Source organism: Eucalyptus grandis, chromosome 8 (assembly GCF_016545825.1).
Source record: "Eucalyptus grandis isolate ANBG69807.140 chromosome 8, ASM1654582v1, whole genome shotgun sequence".
NCBI classification, from domain to species: domain Eukaryota; kingdom Viridiplantae; phylum Streptophyta; class Magnoliopsida; order Myrtales; family Myrtaceae; genus Eucalyptus; species Eucalyptus grandis.
The window spans coordinates 71290122-71313205 of record NC_052619.1 but is presented as its reverse complement, the minus strand read 5'-3'; the positions used below and the strand labels follow the sequence as shown (position 1 = coordinate 71313205).

The 23084-nt window shown below is 38.4% G+C and overlaps 2 protein-coding genes and 1 pseudogene across 4 annotated transcripts; 2 read left to right on the top strand and 1 right to left on the bottom strand.

Moving 5' to 3' along the window:
* Positions 1-282: 282 nt before the first annotated feature.
* LOC104421960 (RNA polymerase II subunit A C-terminal domain phosphatase SSU72) lies at positions 283-21757 on the bottom strand. Of its 3 annotated transcripts, none has more exons than XM_039299396.1 (6): positions 21303-21757; positions 20640-20785; positions 1160-1278; positions 967-1069; positions 559-663; positions 283-415 (listed from the first exon to the last, which is right to left on the bottom strand). In XM_039299396.1, exons 1-5 carry the CDS (start codon positions 21515-21517, stop codon positions 620-622), a joined length of 627 nt encoding a protein of 208 aa, XP_039155330.1. In that variant the 5' UTR covers positions 21518-21757; the 3' UTR covers positions 283-415; positions 559-619. The 3 variants fall into 3 exon arrangements, with proteins under 3 accessions (XP_039155330.1, XP_010032448.1, XP_010032447.1); XM_010034146.3 differs by lacking the exons at positions 283-415; positions 559-663; positions 967-1069; positions 1160-1278 and adding exons at positions 18249-18644; positions 18787-18893; positions 19199-19308; positions 19399-19517 and having other exon boundaries at positions 21303-21745; XM_010034145.3 differs by lacking the exons at positions 283-415; positions 559-663; positions 967-1069; positions 1160-1278 and adding exons at positions 18249-18644; positions 18787-18897; positions 19199-19308; positions 19399-19517 and having other exon boundaries at positions 21303-21742.
* Positions 6853-13423, top strand: LOC120286838 (disease resistance protein RPV1-like). The gene is made up of 7 exons (XM_039299386.1): positions 6853-7053; positions 7282-7630; positions 8832-9332; positions 9433-10513; positions 10759-11130; positions 11223-12913; positions 13031-13423. Exons 3-6 carry the CDS (start codon positions 8875-8877, stop codon positions 12864-12866), a joined length of 3555 nt encoding a protein of 1184 aa, XP_039155320.1. The 5' UTR covers positions 6853-7053; positions 7282-7630; positions 8832-8874; the 3' UTR covers positions 12867-12913; positions 13031-13423.
* LOC120286840 lies at positions 15307-17610 on the top strand (annotated as a pseudogene).
* Positions 21758-23084: the final 1327 nt, after the last annotated feature.

The window sequence follows — 23084 nt, the reverse complement described above, 5'->3', positions numbered from 1 at the left end:
AATTGTGAACCCTGCCAAAAATACAGAACCAGATCATCAAATGACTGACCAGGTCAGGTTGGTTCGTTTCTCCTGTTTTTTCTTTTCATATGCACGATACAGTAAAATGAAAATAGAGGCGGTTTTCAACCCATCGCATTCAAAGAAATTATATGCAATACGCCAGAATCTCTTTTCTGCCTGCTCTCTCGACATGAGTACCATCGCAGAATTAGTTCTGCAGTACAAAGAAACTTAAAATGAAAAAAGAAAAAGAAAAAGAATGAAACTACAAGAAATAATAGAATTTTCACTCCTAAGCAAGACTGGCTTGCTTCCAATTACTAATACATCATCATGCGTCGACATTCCAGAGATAAAGTGAGTGTAAAAGGGTTCGACTCAGAATTTCTTTTCCACATCGATGCAGTGTTATCTGAAAGTGGATAGATGCAGCGCATTAGTATGACAGGCTTGGCAATAACAGCAAAGAATAGGCTTCTCTAGCAAATTAAATTCAAAGCGTGAGAATGACAATTCTCATTATGCAGATAGAGATATTGTTGCAAAATCACCTACCACTAACGAGTAGTCAAGGAAAGTGCTCATCAAACCCAACAATTCGCATGGAATACCAAGATCAAGCAAAGGCGTAAAAACATGGGAGAGCCTGATTCATTCTTCCTGACATAAGAAGAGATCAAATTCAGGATAGGGTATAAAGAAATGATTAGCTGTGTAATGGATTAAATAGGGCTCGTTGGGCTTAGAAAGGTAAGATTTCTAGGGAAGGCTTCGTGCAAAGCAAACAGTAACAGCGTTGGAAGAAATCTGGTAATGTATTTAAGTATATTACCAATTGTGCAAGTAGATGGACAGACAGAATAAAAATACTAACAGAACATCGACATATAAATTTGCAGACAAAATACTAACAGAACAACGACATGGATCATAAAGCTTTCAGAGCAAGAGTCTTGCCCTCACCACGGTCATCAATAGAAGGAAATGCTGAATAAAAATTTCCGCCTGTTCTGGTTCTGAAATTAGAAACAATTTCATCAATGGATTCCTCCTCGGCTGCTTCTATCTGGGGACCAGGAATTACAATAAGCAATTTCTCAGCATACAGAAATTAAGCTTACTATCATTAATACATAAAGCACAGCCAGTCAAAGACCTCTCGACAAAGATTTAAAGCAAGCTGAGCTCCAGTTGCTGCCTCCTCATGGTTGTCCTTTACCTCCAAGTTAATCACAAGTAGAGTCTTCATAAGAATCTGCTCTCGGTTGTTGAGATCTGCACAAAATGCATTCGATGTCTTGTCAACATTCCATGGGCAAGATGTCGTATTTATTCCATACATAGGTAAAGGTCATATCTCTCCCGAAGATCTAGTTAGAACAAAACTGCTCTTTTACTTCGAAAAATATTGATCAGTCAAATTCGCCCTGACAAAAGGGAAAGAGAGTGGATGACCTGAATTGTATGGAGTCGAGTTGGCTGGGGCTTGGACATATCAACTTCTTTTGCGGTTCTGTTTTTTACACGTGTGCCATGTGATCTCTGCGCCTCCTCGCTTTCGGCCTTCCACCAGACATTTATTGCGAAGATTTTCGCAATATGGTCGAGATAGTTTAGTGGGTTTATCGGAGCGTCGAAACAAAATTCTGGAAGCTCGTTCCCAAATGGATTTTCCTTCAGTAATTCGACATATACAGGACATCTACCCTGAGTTGTGATGGAACGTTGCTCGTAGTCACCAGTTGTGAACAACGACCCTCCAAAATGGACTCCTCCCCTCTTACTTCAAGTGAACATCGATGCAAGATTCTCATGCCTCCAATGCCGCTTTGGCCAGAGATCATAGAGGTCATGTGTACTGCAAACCTTGTGTCTAGAACTTACGCTTTCTCTGCTCTCCATGCTGAGGGAAACGTTGATTTATTAGAAACTCAAATGGCTTCTGAATAGGTTGGAGAGATGTCTATTTTGAAAGCGTTTCCGTTACCTGCATATGAGAAATAAATTGGGACAAAACCATAAATATATCATCTGGAATATTTCAACTGTAGCTATTTTTGAAGACTCATCGTAAATTTTTTGGTGCTTTATTCCTTTGTGTACAAATGCAGCTTTTGAAATTAAAACCTAATTCTTGTCTATGAATTTATTGGGAATAAGTCTAACATGATCCATCTCAAATACATAATATGTATGAGTTCTATATTTTAGGTTTAACGTATGTAAAATTGTAATGCGGATGGGATGAGTAGCAAGTCCTTACCTTCCTGCAGGTGCATGGCACGTGAAGGTGAGTAGACTCTTTAATAAAACTCTTCCTTCGGTTCTGGCATCTTTATCTGCTTCTTAGCATTTGATCCACAATAATTTCAATGTATTAAATTTTAAACTGAGGCGATTTTATGAATTTCATTCAAATTGAACTCTTTAAATCGTTGAATTATTAAATTTAGCCCATTTGAGCCTTAAACCCTATGCAACTCAGACACATTTTTCCTCGGCAATCGTTGCAATTTTCATGTGTCTTACATGTGCCGTGCATGATGTGCTATGCACATCTTCCCAAAAGGGTTATTGACTAAGGTTTATGTTTTTCACGTAATTTTCCAATTTATACTTAGATTAGAATTAGGATTTTCAGTACCTCTTTTGGAAGTCGTTGTATTTCTCTGCTCCCAAGGGAGATCCAAGATATACTCTCTTTTTTAATGAACGTAATGAGATTCTATAGCCGATTAAAAAATGATTGTCGATTACCTTCCACTTATATTGTAACCTTTTCGGAGCTTTATCAATTTCTAGATGATATAACTTTTAGAGTTCAAAGGTATGCATGTTTTGCAGAAAGTAGATAATTTGAAAAGGATTTTGCTAAAATAATTATTTATATCACTTACAAAAATGAATAAACAAAAGTTATTTTTATTATCCATGAAATTATTTAGACATAAATTGTTGTCCACAATAAAAATATTTTTTATTAGCTAATTATTTTACGTGATACAAGTAATCATTTTTAAGAAATTGTTTCCAAATTATTTATTTTTTCTTGAAACAAACAGAGCATAAAAACCTAACTCTAGTCTTTATAAGTTTACTATGAATAATATAATCCATCTCAAAGACTTAAAAGTATGGATTCTACATTTGTAGATTCAATTTATGTTGAATTTAAATGGGCCTAGGGTGTCACCTACAACAAAAGAACGGTTTCATCGTCATTAAAAGAATATCAATCAATATAATTATATGATTTCCAAACTAATAACATGCATTAAATTCTCGTCTATTAGAACTCTGGTGGTTTGCGCCGGCAAATCATTGGCAAGTCAACGGCCGGCCTTCATCTCTATTACATCAAAAGTCAACGACAGGCTTTAAGTAAACCTGCAACTTGCAAGTCCTCACCTACCTGAAAGAGCATTGCGTGCAAGGGCCAGCGGGCCATCTTGTGAAAAGTCTTTCTTCAACGGAGCGCAAACCCAAGAACGATTGATTTGGGGGATCTTTGTCTGCTTCTTCCCATTTGATCCGGACTCTTCATCTTCACTCCTCCATCTTTGGTAATCTCCTCTCATTCATTGCCTTTTTTCCATTAATTTGATGAAAACGATAGAGGGACTCTCCTATCAGTATCAATTCTTTCCATGGTTGACTCCATGATCGATCGCTACAATTTGTATCTAACACCAACAGTTTTAGCATAACGCTAGTCACGTGTAAACCCTGTTCATCTGCTTCCATCTATGCAATAGTTAGGCCTCAGATCTTGAAACACAATCCCACTCCTATACATCAGCTTGTTGATATACTCAGAGGTTTATGTAATTCAGGACTGAATTTACACTCTTTAGGAACCGGCCAGCACCCAAAGCTGAATTAGTTAGAATTAGGATCGGTTGATTTCAGTTGTTTAACAGTGGAGACAAATTAGTGCATTATTGTCTGGTAAATAAGCAGTAAGAAAGAACGCTCCTAGACGGAAAATTGATACCTTCAACTCTGTATTTGACAGAAGCGACAAACTAAAGAGTATATAATGTTGCACTCTGTGGCAAACCGGAACTCTCAGCTTTTGTGAAATGCAGCTTTCATCCCTACAGGCCATGTGTTCAAACTTATTTACTGGAAAAACAGTTATTGCGTCCATGCTTCTTTTTTTCTGTTGAAATTTTATTAACTCCATAAGTAATTAGTAATCCGCTCCTCTTCTTCTGATATGATGATACTTTCTGGCAGATGTGAACAATAGCCTCATGCCTAAGAAATGGAGAAATTAATGGCTTTAATGCCACTTTGTTTGGAATTAAATAAAATAAATTTTATTTTTCTATTAAAAGTTGAAATTTTATTGAGATGAAATGGAGAAATTAATGGCTTTAATGCCACTTTGTTTGGAATTATTTTATTTTTCTATTAAAAGTTGAAATATTATTTAGATTTCAAAAAATTATGAAAAAATAAATACAAATTTACGTGTTAACATATAACTATTTGGAAAGTTTTGGGACTTTGAAATAGAGTTAAAGTGCGTGGGCAGTGTAAATTAAATGGAGCAAAAATAAAAATAAAAATAAAAATTTAAAAGTCAATCCAAATTGATATAGTTTAATTTAATTTAATTTTTATTAATTACCTTTGCTTTCTGTGAAAGAAAAACAGTGTAACACCTATTACTATATCAATTACCAAATGCTCACATAAACATAAACATAGTTGGATGATGATTAATGAAATTTTGATGCATAAAAATATTGTGCATATCCCTCCATTGCATTGTATTTTGTATGATAAAAAAAGATTAAATGCGTAAATGAACCAAAGCATTAACAAAATCAAATTGAGCGAGGACTCACACTACTTTCAATCGGTGGATTCCCAAGAAAGCTAACAAAAATGTAGGTAGCAAAATGAAACAAAGACTCATTTATTGATTGTATTAAAAAAAAAAAAAAAAACTTTGAGAATGTAATGAAAAAAAGATACCAATTTTTAACATAGTATTTGCAATATGACCGCATTTTCTTCATAATATAGATATTTGATAGCATTATATCTCGATACTAGAAATTTAAATTAATTTACTTGTCGTTGTTTCAAAATTAAGAATATTATAATGGTATAGTTTTTACTTGATTAAATAGCATCAACATATTAATCTATTTTTCTTATTTTATTTTAATCATATTATTCGTCTTAATTAATTAAAATATATGAATTCTACATTTCTGGGTTTAATATATGTAAAATTTGAATGGGCCTGGGTTTCACCTACAAAAGAATGGTTTTATTGTCATTAAAAGAATATCATAAATGGAATGATTTCTAATCTAATAACACGCATGAAAATCTCTTGTACTCCGCCTTTCGTGCCAAAGAGTCTTTGGACTTGGAGAAATTTCCCGGGAACTCAACTCAATTACCCCAAAAGTCAAAAGCAAAACGCGGACTCCCTTTTTCAAGGTCGGCTTGAAGTTTCCCTTCAACTACTAGCAATTCGTCACTTTCCTGAGCGTCAATGCACCAGTCGTCTCTCCCATGAAATGGTGCCCACGCGAAGGGACATCGTAAAGAAATGGCGAAAGTTAATTGATTTAGTGCCTCTTTGCTAGGACTTAAAGAAGTTAATAGTAGTTTTTTTTTACCTTTTTGTTAAAATTTAAATTATTGTTCAGATTTCAGAAAATTATCAAAAAAATATATGTGAATTTATTTGTCTATCCTTAAGTCTCTGGAGTTTTAGATTTAAAAAAAATGAAAAAAATGACATAAATAATCCATATATCTTGTCCAATATCTAATGTTGTCTCTAAGTTTAGAATTTATTTAATGTGATCTTGAATTCTAATAAAATATGTTATGTCATTTTTAAAATTTTTAATTTATTTAATATGATCCATAAATTATTAATAGATATCCAATCTAGTCATTAAACTATATGGAAATAACGCATTTAATCTAAAGACTAAATTGAACATGTATCAATATTTTAGATATCACATTGAACAAATTAAAATATATAAGAATAACATTATATATTGAGCTAAAGTTTAAGGACCATTTATGTTATTATCCCATAAGAGAGGATAAATGCTCCATAAATCTTAAAATATGTTGCAAAAATGCTTTCAAATTTTAAAACTTTTAAAAAGTACAATCAAATTTTAAAAATCATTAAATTGATGCGATCATATCTCGCTATTAACTCCATCAAATTTAACTAATAGAAAAGACAGACACGATTTTTTTTTTCCTTGAAAATGGAGGCATTGATAGAGCTGCCATTTCAGCAGATTTTAAGAACAATTCAAAAAGAAAAAGTACAAATTTGGAGAAAAGAGGAAGCGCCGAACATGGAGTACCAAGAAGAACAGTGGTAGACCAGTGGTCCTTGCGGGAACACTCATTTTTGAATGAACAATTTTAAGAAGTCATGGCACAAGTGATCAAAAGATAAAAGATTATGGCATTTAAGTGAGTGTCAAACAAAAATTATATTGCTTAACTAATTTCAAAAAATTTATAACACTTAAGTGAATATTGTACGAAAATTATAATATTTATGGTATTATTTTTTCTAACTTTTTTATCTTACAAACTCATTGTGTATAACTCTGACATACATGAATTCAACATTTTTTTATTTGATACATGAATTCAATGACGAGGATCGTCATCGAAAGAATATCGATTAATATAAATTATATGATTTCTAAACTAATAACGTGCAATGAAAATCCTCTTATGCTCTTGCTTTTCGTGCCAAAAAGTTTTCGGACTAGGAGAAATTTTCCAGTAACTCGACTCGTTTACCTGGAAAGTCAACAGCAACGCGTATTCACTCTTTCACGGTCTGCTTGAAATTTCCCTGCAACTAGCAAGCCCTCACTTTTCTGGAAGGGCACGGCGAAGAATGGTGAATTCACCTTCTTATGTATGTCTTGCCTCTCTTCAGCTGAACTCGAAAGCCAAGAGCGTTTAATTTTGGGATCTTTTATCTGCTTCTCAGCATTTGATCCGGACCTTTCATCTTCACCCCCTCCATCTCCGGTAATTTCCTCTCGTTGATTGCCTTCTTTATAATGAACTGGGTCTGATCTGTAAGGCAACTAGATGCAGAATTTGATGGAAACAAGAGAGGGACTCTCAGATCAGTATCAATTCTTTCTCAGTTGACTTCATGACTGATCACAGTCAGTTGCGTCTAACACTAATAGCTTTAGCCTCTGACTCTAGTCCGGTGCTAAAACCTTGCTCATCTGCTTCCATCTGTGCAAGTGTCGGGCCTCAGATCCCGAAACGCAATACCACCACCAAGATCGACGCCTAAACCCTTGACCAGTCGACCTCGTACCATGTCGAAAAGTCGAAACTTTCTGATATCGGAGAGCGGGAGTGGCGAAGAAGAAGAGACGGCATGAAGCTGAAGCGGACGCGAGCAGTGTCGAGCCTCGGAGTGAGCTCCTCAAAGGCGGCGGCGGCGGCCGGCGGCGGCCCTCGCGACTACAAGCTGAAGAAGAGGAGCGGCGAGAAGAAGAAGAGGAGGAAGGGCGGCGGTGGCAGCGAAGGCAGAGGCAAGTCCGGTTCCGTCATCGACAACGCTCAGTCTTACGAGCTCGCCACCCACGTACTCTCTCTCTCTCTCTCTCTCTCTGAGTTTTCGGGTGGATTGCTGGCGCTAAAAGCTAAATTTGTTAAAGTGGATCTGTTGATTTCATTTTTTTGATGGGATTTTTTTTTTTTTTTTTGTGCGAATAGTGATGGTGGTATCTTTAAGAGACTTTGATATGACAAATTCGTACATTATTGTCTAGTGATTAGCAGTAAGAACGCTTCTAGGCAGAAAATTGATACCCTCAACTCTGTATTTAACAGTAGAGACGGACTGAATACACTATACTGTTGCACTCTGTGGTGAACCAGAACTCTCTGCTTTCATAAAATGCGGCTCTCATCCCTACACTCCTGTGTTTTCCAACTTATTTTTAAAAAACAGTAATATAGCATTCATGCTTTTATTTTTTCTGTTGAAATCTTATTAACCCCATAGTTGATCAGTGAGTAAATCCCATTTTTTTAATATGCTGGTACTTGCAAGTGTGGAAAATATCTTCAACCCTAACTGATGCTCACCCATGACCGTGTTTCTGTTCTTTGATAACCTATGAGATGGCTGTAATTAGGGATCAGTTTATGATCTTAAGAAACTAGTCCAATATGGTGAGAGTTGCATTTGCTTTAGTGTAATTTCTTGATTTCATTGTTCTAATGAGATCATCATAGGGGAATGAATTCTTCACCAGCAACTGTTAAGGTTGAGGAAGCAACTAAATGAGTGTTGTTTGTCAAATCTATTTTGGTTAAACGAAATTAGGAAGGTTTGATCATAATTTCTTATCAGATAATAAGATAATTAGTCAACCAACAAGCAACATTAGGCGCTTATGTGCAGAGGACATTCGACATCACCTTTCAGGGGATATTTTATCACCTAAAGAAAGAGTTTAAGACAAATATAGGTTGGCAGTGATTTATCTTTGCACGAAATGTTTTTTTTTTTTTTTTCAATCAATCTGGAGTGTGAATTAAAACCCATAATTCTGCAATAATTTGGAGATTTCTTCCTTTAGAATTGAGATGGTTTGACTTCTCTACTAAATTTTTTATAAAGGAAGGAAATATATTTTGTTGTCTAGAAGGCCGCAGATGGAGCTCATGCATTTGTCATCAAGGTGTCTTTCTATAGTGACTTTAAAAAAAAAAGAAAAAAAAATTCTGAGAGAAATCATGATCATCATCACTCCACTTTCATAATAAGCATTTTTCAGGTGGCATATCAAGTCCTAGCAAAGTCCTCTGAAAATTCAGGAAATGGAGGAGCCAAAGGAACCTTGTTATGATGTATTCTTGAGCTTCAGAGGATCAGATACTCGCAACGACATCACTGATTACCTTTACCACAGCCTCACTGATGCCAGAATACGAACATTTAGAGATAATGAAGAGCTTCACGTTGGGGAAGAGATTGGCCCGGAGCTTCTCCATGCGATTAAGCAGTCGAAAATCTTGATTCCTATCTTTTCTAAAGGATATGCTGCCAGTAAATGGTGCCTCATGGAATTGGCCCAGATGGTGGAGTGCAAGGAAAAGTGGGGACAAAAGATCATACCAATTTTCTATGACGTTGAACCACGGATGGTTCGTAAGCAGACTGGAACCTACGGTCACGCCATTCAGTCACACATAAATGAAAACACTGATAAGACTATGAACTGGAAGGCAGCTCTCAACAAGGTTGGAAAATTAAAGGGATGCGAACTTAATAAGAGGTACTTGAATTTATTATTGTGCACGATTTGTTTGTACCGTAGATATTATTCTGTTCATCTCGACTTAACAGTTTGATTCTTTTGCCTTCGAAACTATCAGAGGCAAAGGCGAGTTCATGAAAGAAGTTGTTGATAAGGTTTTGTTCGAGTTGAAAAAGAGCTACTTGGGAGCACTTGACTGCTTGGTTGAAATGGATGATCAAGTGGACGAGATCATGGAAATGATAGGTGAAGACACCTCTGAAACAAAGATTATTGGTATCCATGGAATGGGTGGTGTCGGAAAGACAACTCTTGCTAGAATTGTCTATACTAAATTGTCAGCTAATTTTGATGACTGTTGCTTCCTGTTTGGCGTTCGACATAAAGGAATTCTGAGTTCGCAGGATCAGCTCATCTCTACTCTCCGAAAAGGGAAATGTCTGCCAATCCATGACATTGCAGAAGGGATAACTGAGGTCAAGAAGAGTTTATCCTTTAAAAAGGTCTTACTCGTAATTGATGATGTTGACCAAAAGACTGAGCTGGATGCTCTTGTGGGGATGGGTAAATGCTGGTTTTGCAGAGGAAGTAAGGTTATTATCACCACAAGAAATGAGGAAGTTCTCAAACATGTTGATATGAAGCACCAAGTTATTGAAATGGATTTTGATCATTCCCTTATACTATTTAGCAGACATGCCTTTAAAAGTGATCATCCTCCGGCTGAATACGTCGGCCTCTCGAAAAAAGCAGTAAAAATCTGCAGTGGTCTTCCTTTGGTTCTTGAGATCATAGGTTCTCTTTTAGCTGAGGAAGACAGAAAATCTTGGGAGACCACATTAAAGAAGCTGGAAACTATTCCCGATGAAAAAGTTGAAGAAAAGTTGAACATCAGTATTAAGGCATTACCACCATTAGCGGGGAAAATATTTCTTGATGTTTGTTGCTTCTTCGTTGGGTTTGATGTGAGAATTGTGAGGCACATGTGGGAAAGCTGTGGGTTTCAACCTGACTTTTATCTTAGTGTCCTCCAAAAGATGTCGTTAATAAAGATTACAGAACATAACAGACTGCGGATGCATGATATTGTAAGAGACCTTGGGCGAGATTTCGTTCGTAAGACTGGTGATTATAAACCAGAGAAGCAAAGTCGAGTGTGGGATCAAGAGAAAGCAACTGATGTTCTTGAAACAAAGGAGGTAAAGTGTTTGCAATGTTAATCCTTTTCAAAGAAACGAATTATACACGTTGACTTTGCTTATTTGTTTTTATCTAAACCGAGTCATTACTTGTGTGCTTAGTGGGACCACATGCTTATCTGTAAATTATATTGTAAATTAATTTTAAATTTAAAATGTACATTCCTCAAGTATGCTCAACTTGAATGCCTTCAACAGGCAATTATGTGATCACTAGCTTCTATTTAATTTTTTTGCTTTGGCAGGGAAGAGAAAATGTTGAAGCAATAAGTCTCAAATCTGATCATCAATTTCAAGACTTCATTGAGAAGGAAGAATCCATAAGCCTACCAAATTTAAGATTTCTTCAAGTGGATGGTGTAGACTTGGATGAGAACAACATTCGGCATTTTCATTCTGCCAACTGGTTATTGAGGAATCCGATCATGCTTTTGAATTTTCATTCTACCAACTGGTTCGGGGGGAATCCGATCATGCTTCCACAATTGAGATGGCTCTCATGGCATAACTTTCCTATCTTTTTCAAGTTCATTGCATGTTCCCCTAGGAAGTTAGTGATTCTTGATGTATCATGGAGTGAAATTACAGATGAGTGGGATGGATGGAACCACCTCAAGGTATGGTATTCTCTGAACATGAATTTGCTATATTGACTTTGTTGTCATGTATCTCAAAATGATGCAGAATTAACTTCTTCTCTTCATTACAGATGGCAGAGGATTTGAAGGTTTTAAATTTGACTGGATGCAGATACTTGCGTAGAACTCCTGACCTTTCTGCTCATGAAAATTTAGAGCAACTGATTCTTCAAGGGTGCACGGAACTGGTTCAAGTTGATAGCTCTATTAATAAGTTAAATCATTTAGTATCATTAAACTTGGGAGGTTGTAGGAAACTTCAGACATTGCCGGACAAGATGGAGGAACTGGAAGCCTTAAGGGAACTTATTATTGATGGGACATCCATTACCGAAATTCCTGAATGGAAAGGAATGAAGAAATTGGAAACTCTCAGTGCAAGTTCATGTGAATCACTGAGCATGTGCAATTTTTCTGGTTGCTTAACATCAATATTGAATCTAAGGTTGGGAGGTACAAATATTACTGAGCTTCCGTTTGGAAATTTTGCATCTCTTGTTGAGTTGAATCTTTCTCAGTCGAAAATTCAAGAGTTACCCAGTTCAATAGAGAAAATGAAGTATTTGAGAGTACTAAGGGTGTCACACACCCCCTTAAAAAGGCTACCTAGTGCCCTTGGGATGTTGGAGAAGCTTGAAGAGATCTATGCTCGTGACTGTAGAAATTTCCTTGGGGAAATTCCTAGGGAGATCGGAAGATTATCATTTCTGAGGATCTTGATGTTACTGAACACAAGAATTTCTGATGTACCTAAGCTTCCTGAAAGTATGACCAATCTACACCTTACAATTGGTCCATTTAAGGAATACCCAGATCTCTCTAACCTATTAAATTTGAGAGTTTTGAAGTTGGATTTAAAGTCTGAATTCTCGTTCCATCCAACTCCAAGCCTCAACTGGATCGGAGGTTTAGGAAAGCTAACTTCCTTGCTGTTGAGTTGGCATAGTCTGGTCTCCATACCTTTAGATCTTAATCTCTTTTCGAAGCTCGAGAAGCTTGAACTTGTTGGAAATAAACTAGAATGCCTACCTAGGTTTCCCCAGCATTTGTCATACTTAAGTATTTGTGGGTGCAAGTCAATGGAAAAGTCTGGAGATCTTTCATATTTGAAGAAGTTATCAGAATTGGAAGTACGTAATTGTGAACAGCTAACAGAGATTCAAGGCCTTGAAAATTTGGAAAACATGAAATGGCTTTATCTTTGCCATCTTCCTTCACTGGTGAAGTTGCCCGACCTGACCCACTTGAAGAAGCTGGGGGTACTTACTATATCACTATGTCCTAAACTGATTGAGGTAGGAGATCAGCAAGAATCGTTGGAGAAGCTTTATTTAATGTCCTGTGAATCACTCGAAAAGTTGCCATCAAACGTCAAGAATATCAAACATGTCACCGTAGAAGGCTGTCCGAAGCTACCTCATCTGGTTGAGGTTCAACATAGGCCAAAATCATTGGAGAAGCTTCATATTGATTGCTGCAAATCTTCGCAAAAGTTGTTAGAACTGTTGCCAGCGAAGTTGTCTAACCTGACCAAGGTGCTCAAGGAATCACTGGAGTTGCCTCCAAAGAAGTTTTCTAACCTGATCAAGGTGCTTAAGGAATCACTGGAGTTGCACCTGACCAAGGTGCTCGAGGAATCACTGGAGTTGCCTCCAAGGATAGATCCGCGGATGGAAATTTCATCTATTCGACATGCAGTTATATGGAGACAGTAGAATTAAAAGGGTTAGGGATTCCTCTCTTTTACCTTGAAGCCGTCAAGGTCTCTCTCTCTCTCCCCCCTTTTTTGAAGCTCTATTTCTTTTTTCTCCCGTTGCTCCTACCCCCCCAAAACAACACCTTCTCACCTTCTCCTCCCTTCATCTTCCTTCCTCATCAGTGATGTCCCAAGAGAGAAGCTCGACCAGAACCAGCAGCAACAGACACTGGCCATCAAGGAATGCAACGGCAACCCCGAGTGGCATCACAAGATGCGATCCAACCTGGCGGAGATGTCCCTCCAGGGACTGCGACCCCTGTCTTCCTGCCCGCTGATCTGTTCCACGAGAGTTGAATATGTTCTCTAGAAAAAGTCTTGCTTTTTCCTTCTCCCCATCTTTATTTGGTTTTCTGGTAATTTTCTCTCTTCACATTGGCATGAATTGGGTCCGCTTGCGAATCTTTGATGCAATCAGTGATCGATTAGGAAAAGATTCGGAACGGATTGAGTTGTTTTCATTATTTTCAGTCATGACTTACCATTCATACGCAATAAAAACAGCCTTCCAATGAACTCACTCGGCAGCTGACTCGATTGATTTTGTTCCATCTGCATCTAATCTTTAATAGCTTGCCTTAACAAGGTCACATGCATTGAAACACATCGCAACTCCTGTGCGTCAGTTCACTTCTGCACCAATCAGGGGATTGATTTTCGCTCCTTAGGAACTAGTTCAAAACATACATGGGGAATCAGTTGTTCTTCTGAGCTTGTCAAGGTCGAGCTAAAACCGAACTATTGTCCTGGAAGGCGTGAAAGCTTACTGTAATCGATCGGTTCTGCACTTTCTTTCTTCTTTTTTGGGTCTGTTGTGGCCCTACTTCTAAAATTTTTAGCGGGTGCAATTAGTAATTAATCTTGTCATGGGCAAAATTCTATGGTGCCATGGGCTTGGAATTAACCTGTGCTTGTAATTTTCTCAATGTACACATTTCCAGATCTCCTGTGCCTATTAAATCCGAGATGCTTGCGTTTATATGTGTCGAGGTATTATTACGACAGTCACGGACTTAAGGAAGCTCCATGATCCTCGGTGGACTGAAAGGTTATGCCATCTGGAGTCCTTAGAGTTGCAAGCTCAGGAAACTTGTTCTCAATTTTTAAGAACCTCAGGTTCTTGCCAAGGCTTCCTGGGAGTTTTGTCCATTTTACATATCCTACTTTGCCAGGAAATAAGAACATCAATAGACCTTTCCAAAGCTTGAGACAACTCTCAGATGTGACGGTTCTTGGTCCCATAAAGCCGAAAGAGTTGCAAAGCCTTGACGGAGTGGATGTGCGTTCGGATGGGCTTCTTTTGCAAAGGTTCACGGGAGTGCACATTTTAGAAGGTCAATTGATTTTTCTTACCATAACAGGACAATGTCTAAATTATATATTTAACAAAAAAAAAGAAGAAGCAAAAAACACTAAACAAAACAAAACAAAAGGGACAGACCTTACTAGAAGAAGATACGTCTTAATCGAAAATCCAACTGCATGTTTTGTTCGAGGACAAATAACTGTGATGTTTCTGGATTAATTCACTCGTGATATTATTTGTTGGCACCCATCCCATTTCAAGCCTCACAATTTTATCATCTGGCGTGCAAGCAAGCACTTCCCCATGAGATCAATAGATAGTTCCACTCCAAAGTTAAGTGTGGTCAAGTTAGATCAAGATGGGTGGCCTCTTGAAAGTACAGTCACCTATCTTGGTAGTTTTACCCAAAGTTAAGCATAGTCAAGTTAGAACACTACTAAAATGGCAAAAAGTCTGCTTATATGCCAAAAGACAAAACTATGAGATTTGAAATGGGACGAGATAAAACGGACATTACCTCAAGAGAGTTAATATAGAAATATCACAATAGCTACATCATTTTTCAATCTTTTCATGAGGAGACAATTAGTCGTTAGTTGGTCAAGAAGTAAATCAAGATTAGTTGCATAAAAGAAATAGCTATTTTCATAAATCAAGGTTAGCTATTCCTCGAGGGAGGGGGCCAATGAAAAGCTATCCCATCAAATCCGGCATAGATCTAATTTTCAGTCTCTAGTATTGGTTTTTGCATTTTTATAATGATGAGTTACAAATTTTTTTTTTTTTAAGAGAATGATTACAATAAATTACTAAACAAGAATGTATGTTTGATTTGTGAATAATCCTATTGTCTCTTAATAAAATTAAATTGACTTATCTTAAACTTATAATTATAATTGATAAAGCAATAAGTATAGATTTTAAGTATGACTAATCATAATTTAGTGACTTACAACAAGATATTAAATATATGTCATATTTCAATTTATAGCTTAGATTAGATTGTTATGCTAAATTACCATTTTGCCACCGCAACTTTGCCCCACTTCATACGAGCGCTCGTATCATATTCCCGCGCCTGGCTGAAGGGGGGAAGCATATAACGGTCAACAGAAACCCCCCAGTCGCATTCAATTTGCAAATCTACTCCGACAGATTTCGCTTCGTACGATGATATGATGGAATGGCGAGGCATGCGCTGGTCAAGGCTCTGGCGGGCGACCTCTCCTTCGCCACCTCGTCCCCGTTCGCCAAGCTCCTGGACGGCTGCGGCCTGTCCAAGTCAGCGCGCAACACACGCCGCGTCCACGCTCGGATCATCAAGACCCCGTTCTCCGCCGAGGTTTTTATCCAGAACCGGCTCATCGACGTCTACGCGAGATGCGGGTGCCTCGACGATGCCCGCAGGGTGTTCGATAGAATGCCCGAGAAGAATACCTTCACGTGGAACGCGATCTTAGGCGGGTTGATCAGATCGGGGTCTCTTGATGAAGTGGAAAAGATATTCGGGTCAATGCCGGAACCCGACCAGTGCTCGGGAATTCGATGCTCTCAGGTTATGCGCAGCATGAAAGGTTCGAAGAAGCCCTGCAATGTTTTGGTAAGATGCATAGGGAGAATTATGTGCTTAATGAGTACTCATTTGGTAGTGTGCTTAGCGCATGTGCCGGGTTAGCAGATATGCATCTGGGCCAACAGATTCAGGCTTTGATATCGAAGTCTGAGTGCTCGTCTGATGTTCATATGGGCTCTGCTCTTATCGACATGTACTCCAAGTGTGGGAACGTGGCTTGTGCACAGAGGGCTTTTGATGAAATGAGTTCTCGAAACATAGTTTCTTGGAACAGCTTGATTACGTGTTATGAACAAAATGGTCCGGCCAGTGAAGCTCTTGAGGTTTTTGTGAGCATGATGGATTGTGGGTTCGAAATAGATGAGGTTATTTTAGCCAGTGTGGTCAGCACCTGAGCTAGCTCGTCAGCACTTAAGGAAGGGATGCAAATTCATGCCCGTGTTGTAAAATGTGACAAATTTGGGAAAGATGTTGTTTTAGGAAATGCATTGGTTGATATGTACTCTAAGTGCTCCAGAATTAGTAAAGCCAGAGCAGTTTTTGATAGAATGCCCACCAGGAATGTAGTGTCAGCCACCTCCATGGTAAGCGGGTATGCAAAAGCAGCGAGTCTCAAAACTGCAAGAGTAATGTTCACGAGGATGATGGAGAAGAATGTAGTTTCTTGGAATGCCCTCATCGCAGGGTACACCCAGAATGGAGAGAATGAAGAAGCATTTGGTTTATTCCGCCTTTTGAAGAGGGAAGCCATTGAGCCGACGCACTACACATTCGGAAATTTGCTTAATGCGTGTGCAAATCTTGCCGATTTGCAGTTGGGGCAGCAGGCTCACGCTCATGTCTTGAAGCATGGATTCCGCTTCCAATCTGGAGAAGAATCGGATATTTTTGTTGGAAATTCTCTTATAGACATGTACGTTAAATGTGGAGCTGTGGAAGATGGTTTATGGGTGTTTAAGAATATGTTGGAGAGGGACAAGGTATCATGGAATGTCATAATTGTCGGATATGCACAGAATGGTTACGGAATAGAGGCACTTGAAATATTCAGGAAAATGTTGGTATCTGGCGAGAGACCAGACCGTGTCACTATGATCGGGGTTCTATGTGCTTGCAGCCATGCAGGGCTGGTCGAAGAGGGGCGCCATTATTTCAAGCAGATGGTTGAGGAGTATGATCTGGCAGTGGTAAAGGACCATTATACGTGCATGGTTGATTTACTTGGCCGAGCCGGTTGTCTCAGTGAAGCTAAGGACTTAATAGAGACAATGCCCATGCAACCTGATTGTCGTTTGGGGTTCACTGCTCGCAGCCTGCAAAGTTCATAAGGATATAACGCTAGGAAAGTATGTAGCGGAGAAGCTCTTAGAGATCGACCCTTCGAATTCAGGACCTTACGTTCTGCTCTCAAACATGTATGCAGAACGTAAAAATGGGGTGAAGTTATCAGAATAAGGAAGCTGATGAGGCAACGGGGAGTAGTCAAGCAGCCCGGTTGTAGCTGGATAGAAATTCAGGGTCAAGTTCATGTCTTCATTGTCAAGGACAAGAGGCACACTCAAAAGGGTGATATTTATTCTTTGTTAAGATCTCTCTTAGGACAGATGAAGCGAGATGGGTATGTTGCCATTACGGATGACTACGAGGTCTATGAAGAGCTGAGTGAATCGGACTTTATATCTTACGAAATTGAAATGCCGGCTGATGCTGCTGTTTGTTAGTTCATGGAGAGTCATCATCCTTCAATTTCTCTTCATCGTTCATACCATAGTAACATTTGATAAAATGCGTGTGAGCAGAAAGAGCTCTATTTTCCCTGTGTAATGCGCACTGTTGTTTGGCTGAGTTTCATTGGCACTGTTGGGTTGTTGCTGACACGATGCAAACACAAAGTCTATTTGGACATAGGAAGCTGCATGAGGCTAGACCGTACCACGAACTAACCGCCGTGGTAGGTGTTATACAAACTAACCCAGAGGAGATCAAAGGTTCAGAGAGAGCAGACACTTTATTTCCATGGCCGGGTCAATAGAAAGCGACGTCTAACTGAAGAAACAGCGGAGCGGAAGAATTCACCAGCTCGAAATAGAAGAAGAATTCACCAGCTACTGAAACCGGCATTTGAGACATGCCGTAAAAGACACTTGCCCCGAGGGCAGGCAATCATCCTCCCCTTGAGATGTAAAGCTGCAAACCTTGGTGCAAGCTATATGGAGAAGCGTTGTGGGTGTCAGTGCTAGGTAATTTGGACAAATCATCAGAGCCTGTTCTTTTAAATGAATAAGCCAGGGAATTTTGATTTAAGTAAGGAAAGCAAGTGAAAGGACAAGATCGACGCCAGCTCTAGGAATGACCAGCCAGCGAGAATAATGACGATCTCTAAATGAACTCAAATTAGAAGGTTCTGCTTTTTACGTAATTTTCCTTTCACAAACCAACTCATCTTAAATAAATAGGATCGATTGAACTTTGAACCTGCCACAAATAGAGAACCGAACATCAAATGACTGACCAGGTCAGGTTGGTTCTGTTCTCTTGCTTTTCTTCTCATATGCAAGATACAGAAAATTGAAAATAGAGGCAGTTTCCAACATGTTGCAGACGAAGAAATCATATGCAATATGCCAGAATCTCTTTTCTTCCTGCTCTCTCAACGTGAGTACCATCGCAGAATTAGTTCTGTAGTACAAAGAAAAATTAAAAAAAAAAAATTACAGAAAAATAATAGAATTTTCACTCCTAAGCAAAGACTGGCTTGCTTCTAATTACTAATACATCATCATGGGTCGACATTCCAGAGATAAAGCGAATAGAAAAGTGTTCGACTCAGTTTCTTTTCCACATCGATGCAGAGTTATCTGAAAGTGGTTAGACACAACGCATTAGTATGACAGGCTTGGCAATAACAGCAAAGAATAGGTTTTGTAGCAAATTCAATGCAAAGCGTGAGAATGACAATTCTAATTATGCAGACAGAGATATTGTTGCAAAATCACTTACCACTAACGAGAAGTCAAGGAAAGTGCTCATTAAACCCAACAATTGGTGTGGACTGTGAATACCAAGATTGAGCAAAGGCGTAAAAACATGAGAGAGCCTGATTCAATCTTCCTGACATAAGAAATGATCAAATTCAGGATAGGGTATAATCAAAAGATTAGCTGTGTAATGGATTATATAGGGCTCGCAGGGCTCAGAAAAGTAGGATTTCTAGGGGAAGGCTTCATGCAAAGCAAACAGGAAGAGCTTTGGAAGAAATCTGGTAATGTATTTAAGTATATTACCACTTGTGCAAGTAGATAAAAACAGAAACCCAAAGTTCAGCTCAACAACATATAAATATACAGACAAAATACTAACAGAACAATGACATGGATCATAAAGCTTTCAGGGCACGAGTCTTGCCCCTCACCATGGTCATCAATAGAAGGAAATGCTGAATAATAATTTCCGCCTGTTCTGCTTTTCAAAATTAGACACAATGTCATCAATAGATTCCTCCCAAGACTCAGCTGCTTCTATCTGTGGACCAGAAATTACAATAAGCAATTTCTCAGCATACAGAAATTAAGCATAATATCGTTAATACATAAAGTATAGCCAGTCAAAGACCTCTCGACAAAGATCTAAAGCAAGCTGAGCTCCAGTTGCTGCCTCCTCATGGTTATCCTTTACCTCCAGGTTAATCACAAGTACAGTCTTCATAAGAATCTGCTCTCGGTTGTTGAGATCTGCAAAAAATGCATTCAATGTCTTGTTAACATTCCAAGGGCAAGGTGTCGTATTTATTCCATACATAGGTAGAGGTCAGATCACTCCCTAAGATCTGGTTAGAACAAAACTGCTCTTTCACTTTGAGAAATATTGATCAGTCAAAGGGTCATATGGAGGGCTGTTTGCCCTGAACTTTTGCTACTCCGCAGAAGCAGAATCTACCACCCAGCTTCTGGCTTGTGCTTTTCATTTTCAAGTGAAAATACGTGTGAAAAATTCAAATATCACTTTAAAGCGATCAGGAGAAATACTACAAATATCATCTTTACTAACTCTCAAGTCCAGAATAATAAGAATTTCCAAAGTCACAAATTACCAGCATCCGATTTAATAAAACCATAGCCAAACCATAGCCAAAGCCAAAAAACCATGGCTAAATGTATGCCAAACAAGACTTCAATCTATATACTAGCGATTAAAGATAAGACCAGCTAACAACCTTATATACCCTACTAAGTACCAAAATCAAATTTGCCCTGACAAAAGGGGTAAAGAATGGATGAAGTTGCAGAAAGAGAGAAGGGAACTAATAGTTACAAGAGAAGGAAAGTATTAACATCCCTCCTGTGGCAGTTAGCTCTATTAGAGCAGTCATCTTCAACAATCTCTAAGAAGAATTACAGGAATCTAAATGTTGCTTTTGCCGACAAAGAACTTTATGCATCAACATAAGTCCAAATGAATGGATATTACAACAACCAATTACTCCATAAGGGCAATAAACTAAACAAACAAGGTTAGATTAATTGTGAACGGAATAGCAGCAAAAACACTGCTAGCATCAAATGAAGGAAAAGAAAATATTATTGAAAAGTAAAAATCTTTCTATGCTTTTCAAGAAAAACAATTACAGATAACAAATTTCTGTTTAATGAGGTTTCTCCAGATCAAGCAAACAATTCTTTCGAATCATGCATCTGCCCTCACTATAGAGTGTAATGGGCATTTATATGCAAAGCCGAAACTCAAAGAATAATAAACAATGCAGGAAGTTGGATCATGCGATCGTAGAACTCAGAATTTCAGAAATGGAACAAGAGACATCCAATGACAGAAGCTGCAAGGGCAAAGACAAGAACCTTCTAGAACCATATCGAAAACCTTCTCTTCGAATGTGAGCACCACATCGAAGGGGCCATCAGAAGAGTTATCTTGCCATCTTTGAGGTGCTAATTTCACAGACATATTCCTTTTGAGCATGGGCAAGATCCCATTGCGCTTGTAGCTGAAACTCTTGTAAAGGTCTTGCATTTCTAATTGCCCAAAAAAAGGAAAAAAAAAGAGTGTCCTAATTCCACTTTAAAATATAACCAGGCAGCCATCCACCACCTAATCTTTAACCGAACAACAACGCATCACAACCCAAGCAAGCTCCTTTTTTAATAGCACAAAAACTGACCAATTTGAACTGAACTTGTATTCTCACAGCCAGACAAACATGCAACTGACAAACTACCCATCAGCCAAAAAAAACCCTCAAATCCATCAAATTAAGGTCTTTCTATTGCAAAAATCTCATCTTTCAGGGAAACTTGCTAAAAGATTTTATCAATTCGCGCCATTATCGAATCTGCCGATATTGCCGGATTCAAATCAGACGGTCCTACACAATATAACCCAGAACTCGGAAGGCGAAAGAGCAACGAAGGAGAAGGGCGCGAGTCATTCCACTAGCCAAAAAGAAAAAGGAGCATCGGCAAATCGAAGGAGGGATTATCAAAGACACGAGAGGAGGAGGATACAGATCGGGGTCCTTGCGCCGGAGCTCGTCGAACATGTGCTTGTAGGGGGTGCCGAAGTCGTAGACGTTGGGCTCCCGGAGGGAGGGCCCGGGGAGCTTGACGTGGGACCCGGTGCCGTACGACGAGACGTCGAAGCCTTCCCTCTTGAGCAGCGCGTGGGCCTCCATGCTGCGGTTCTGGTTCGACGAGCACACCATGGCGTACCGCGATCTCATGGCTCCCCGCCGCCGCCGCCGCCGCCGCCGCCGCTGTGGATTCGGGTCGGAAGCGGTGCCGCTAGTCGAGCTCCACGGCACAGAGGGAGAGAGAGAGAGAGAGAGAGAGAGAGAGAGAGCGAAAACGGAAGGTCTAGATTAGGGCGTAAGCAGGAAGAACAGAGGAGGGATGGAAGAGGAGGAAGAAGGGAGTGGCGCTCGCGCTCAGGGATCGGTTCTCAATTTTCGAAACTAGAGACTGGACCGGTCCTGAGCGATTTTGCTGTGAAATTTCACGTCTGTCAAAAATATAATCGCTATATTCTTATCTCACTGTGAACGCTTTCAAAAGGTATAAAATAAAGGGTCAATACCTTCAAAAACTCCAAACTGGAAACTTATGATAAATTTATCCCAAACTATTTTTGATCATAAAAACCCAAACCCAGATACCCGCGACAAATTTACCCCGACTAACTATAAAACCCTAACCGGTACATTTATGATAAATTTACCCCAAATTAATTTATTCGACCACAAAAAACCCCAAACTGGTAAATTTGTGATTAATATACCATCCGAAAAATTAGATTAATACCACAAAAATTATAAACTATGACAAACAGAGTGTAAAATCCCAAATTGATATACCGGTCAATTGTCACGTGTTATTTAACTTTATAATTTAACAAGAAAATTTAACTAAAACGAATAGAGGGTAAATTTGTTACAAGTGTACCGGTTAGGGTAAATTTGTCAAATGTATACCCGTTTGGGGTTTTTAGTGGTCAAAAAAATAGTTTGGAGTAAATTTGTCAGCGGTGTGTCAGTTTAGGGTTTTCAAGGTATTAACCCTAAATAAAATCTCATGTTGCCTAAATAGATTTTAATCAATTAACTTACTATAGTTGAGTGCATAATTTGATCAAATGTGCCTCAATGTTAATTCAGTTAAAGAGGAGGTGTGAGCGTTGTGAGTGAATTCGAAAGGATCGGAAGAAGAGAGTAAGAGGAGACGGGCATAAGGAATTTTAAATTGTTGCATTTACATTTAAAGAATAAAATAAGTAAATAAAAAATAATCGATCTTAGTGATCTAAATTCTTTTGGAATCGGAAATTGGATCACCCAAATACTGATTCCACTTTTAAGAATCGAGAATCGAATTAGCACTTTAAGAACCAAACCGAACAAGCAATTCTTGATTCGGTCGATCTATCTTGCTCATTCCTAATTCGCATTGTGTTGACTACTATTTTTTTATCACATCATTTTTCTAATCGCAAAATATATGCACAATTTATTTCTCGAAAAATAAATAATTTGATAAATAACTTTTGAAAAGTAATTGATTATTTGTAATAATTACTTAACAAAAAAAAGCATTTTATTGTAAATGATAATTTATATATCACAAAACGAATTATAATGAAAATTTTAAAATCCTTTTTTTCTCATGATGGCTCGTCCAAGTCTCTGAAGTTGTAGACGACGACAAACGTAACCTTTGGCAAATTATAAAAACGAAGAAAATCCTTCTTTTTAAAAATAATCTTCACCTGAAAAATGGATTTCATCCGGAAAAATC

Bases quoted from the DNA above. Each gene is read 5' to 3' on its own strand.
- LOC120286838 (XM_039299386.1), top strand. From the start codon at position 8,875: ATGGAGGAGCCAAAGGAACCTTGTTATGATGTATTCTTGAGCTTCAGA. The intron at 9,333-9,432 runs GTACTTGAATTT...CGAAACTATCAG, and splicing joins GGATGCGAACTTAATAAGAG to AGGCAAAGGCGAGTTCATGA. The intron at 10,514-10,758 runs GTAAAGTGTTTG...TTGCTTTGGCAG, and splicing joins ATGTTCTTGAAACAAAGGAG to GGAAGAGAAAATGTTGAAGC.
- LOC104421960 (XM_039299396.1), bottom strand. From the start codon at position 21,517: ATGAGATCGCGGTACGCCATGGTGTGCTCGTCGAACCAGAACCGCAGC. The intron at 1,070-1,159 runs GTCTTTGACTGG...CCTGGTCCCCAG, and splicing joins CTTTAAATCTTTGTCGAGAG to ATAGAAGCAGCCGAGGAGGA. The intron at 664-966 runs GTGAGGGCAAGA...TTCTTATGTCAG, and splicing joins TCCTTCTATTGATGACCGTG to GAAGAATGAATCAGGCTCTC.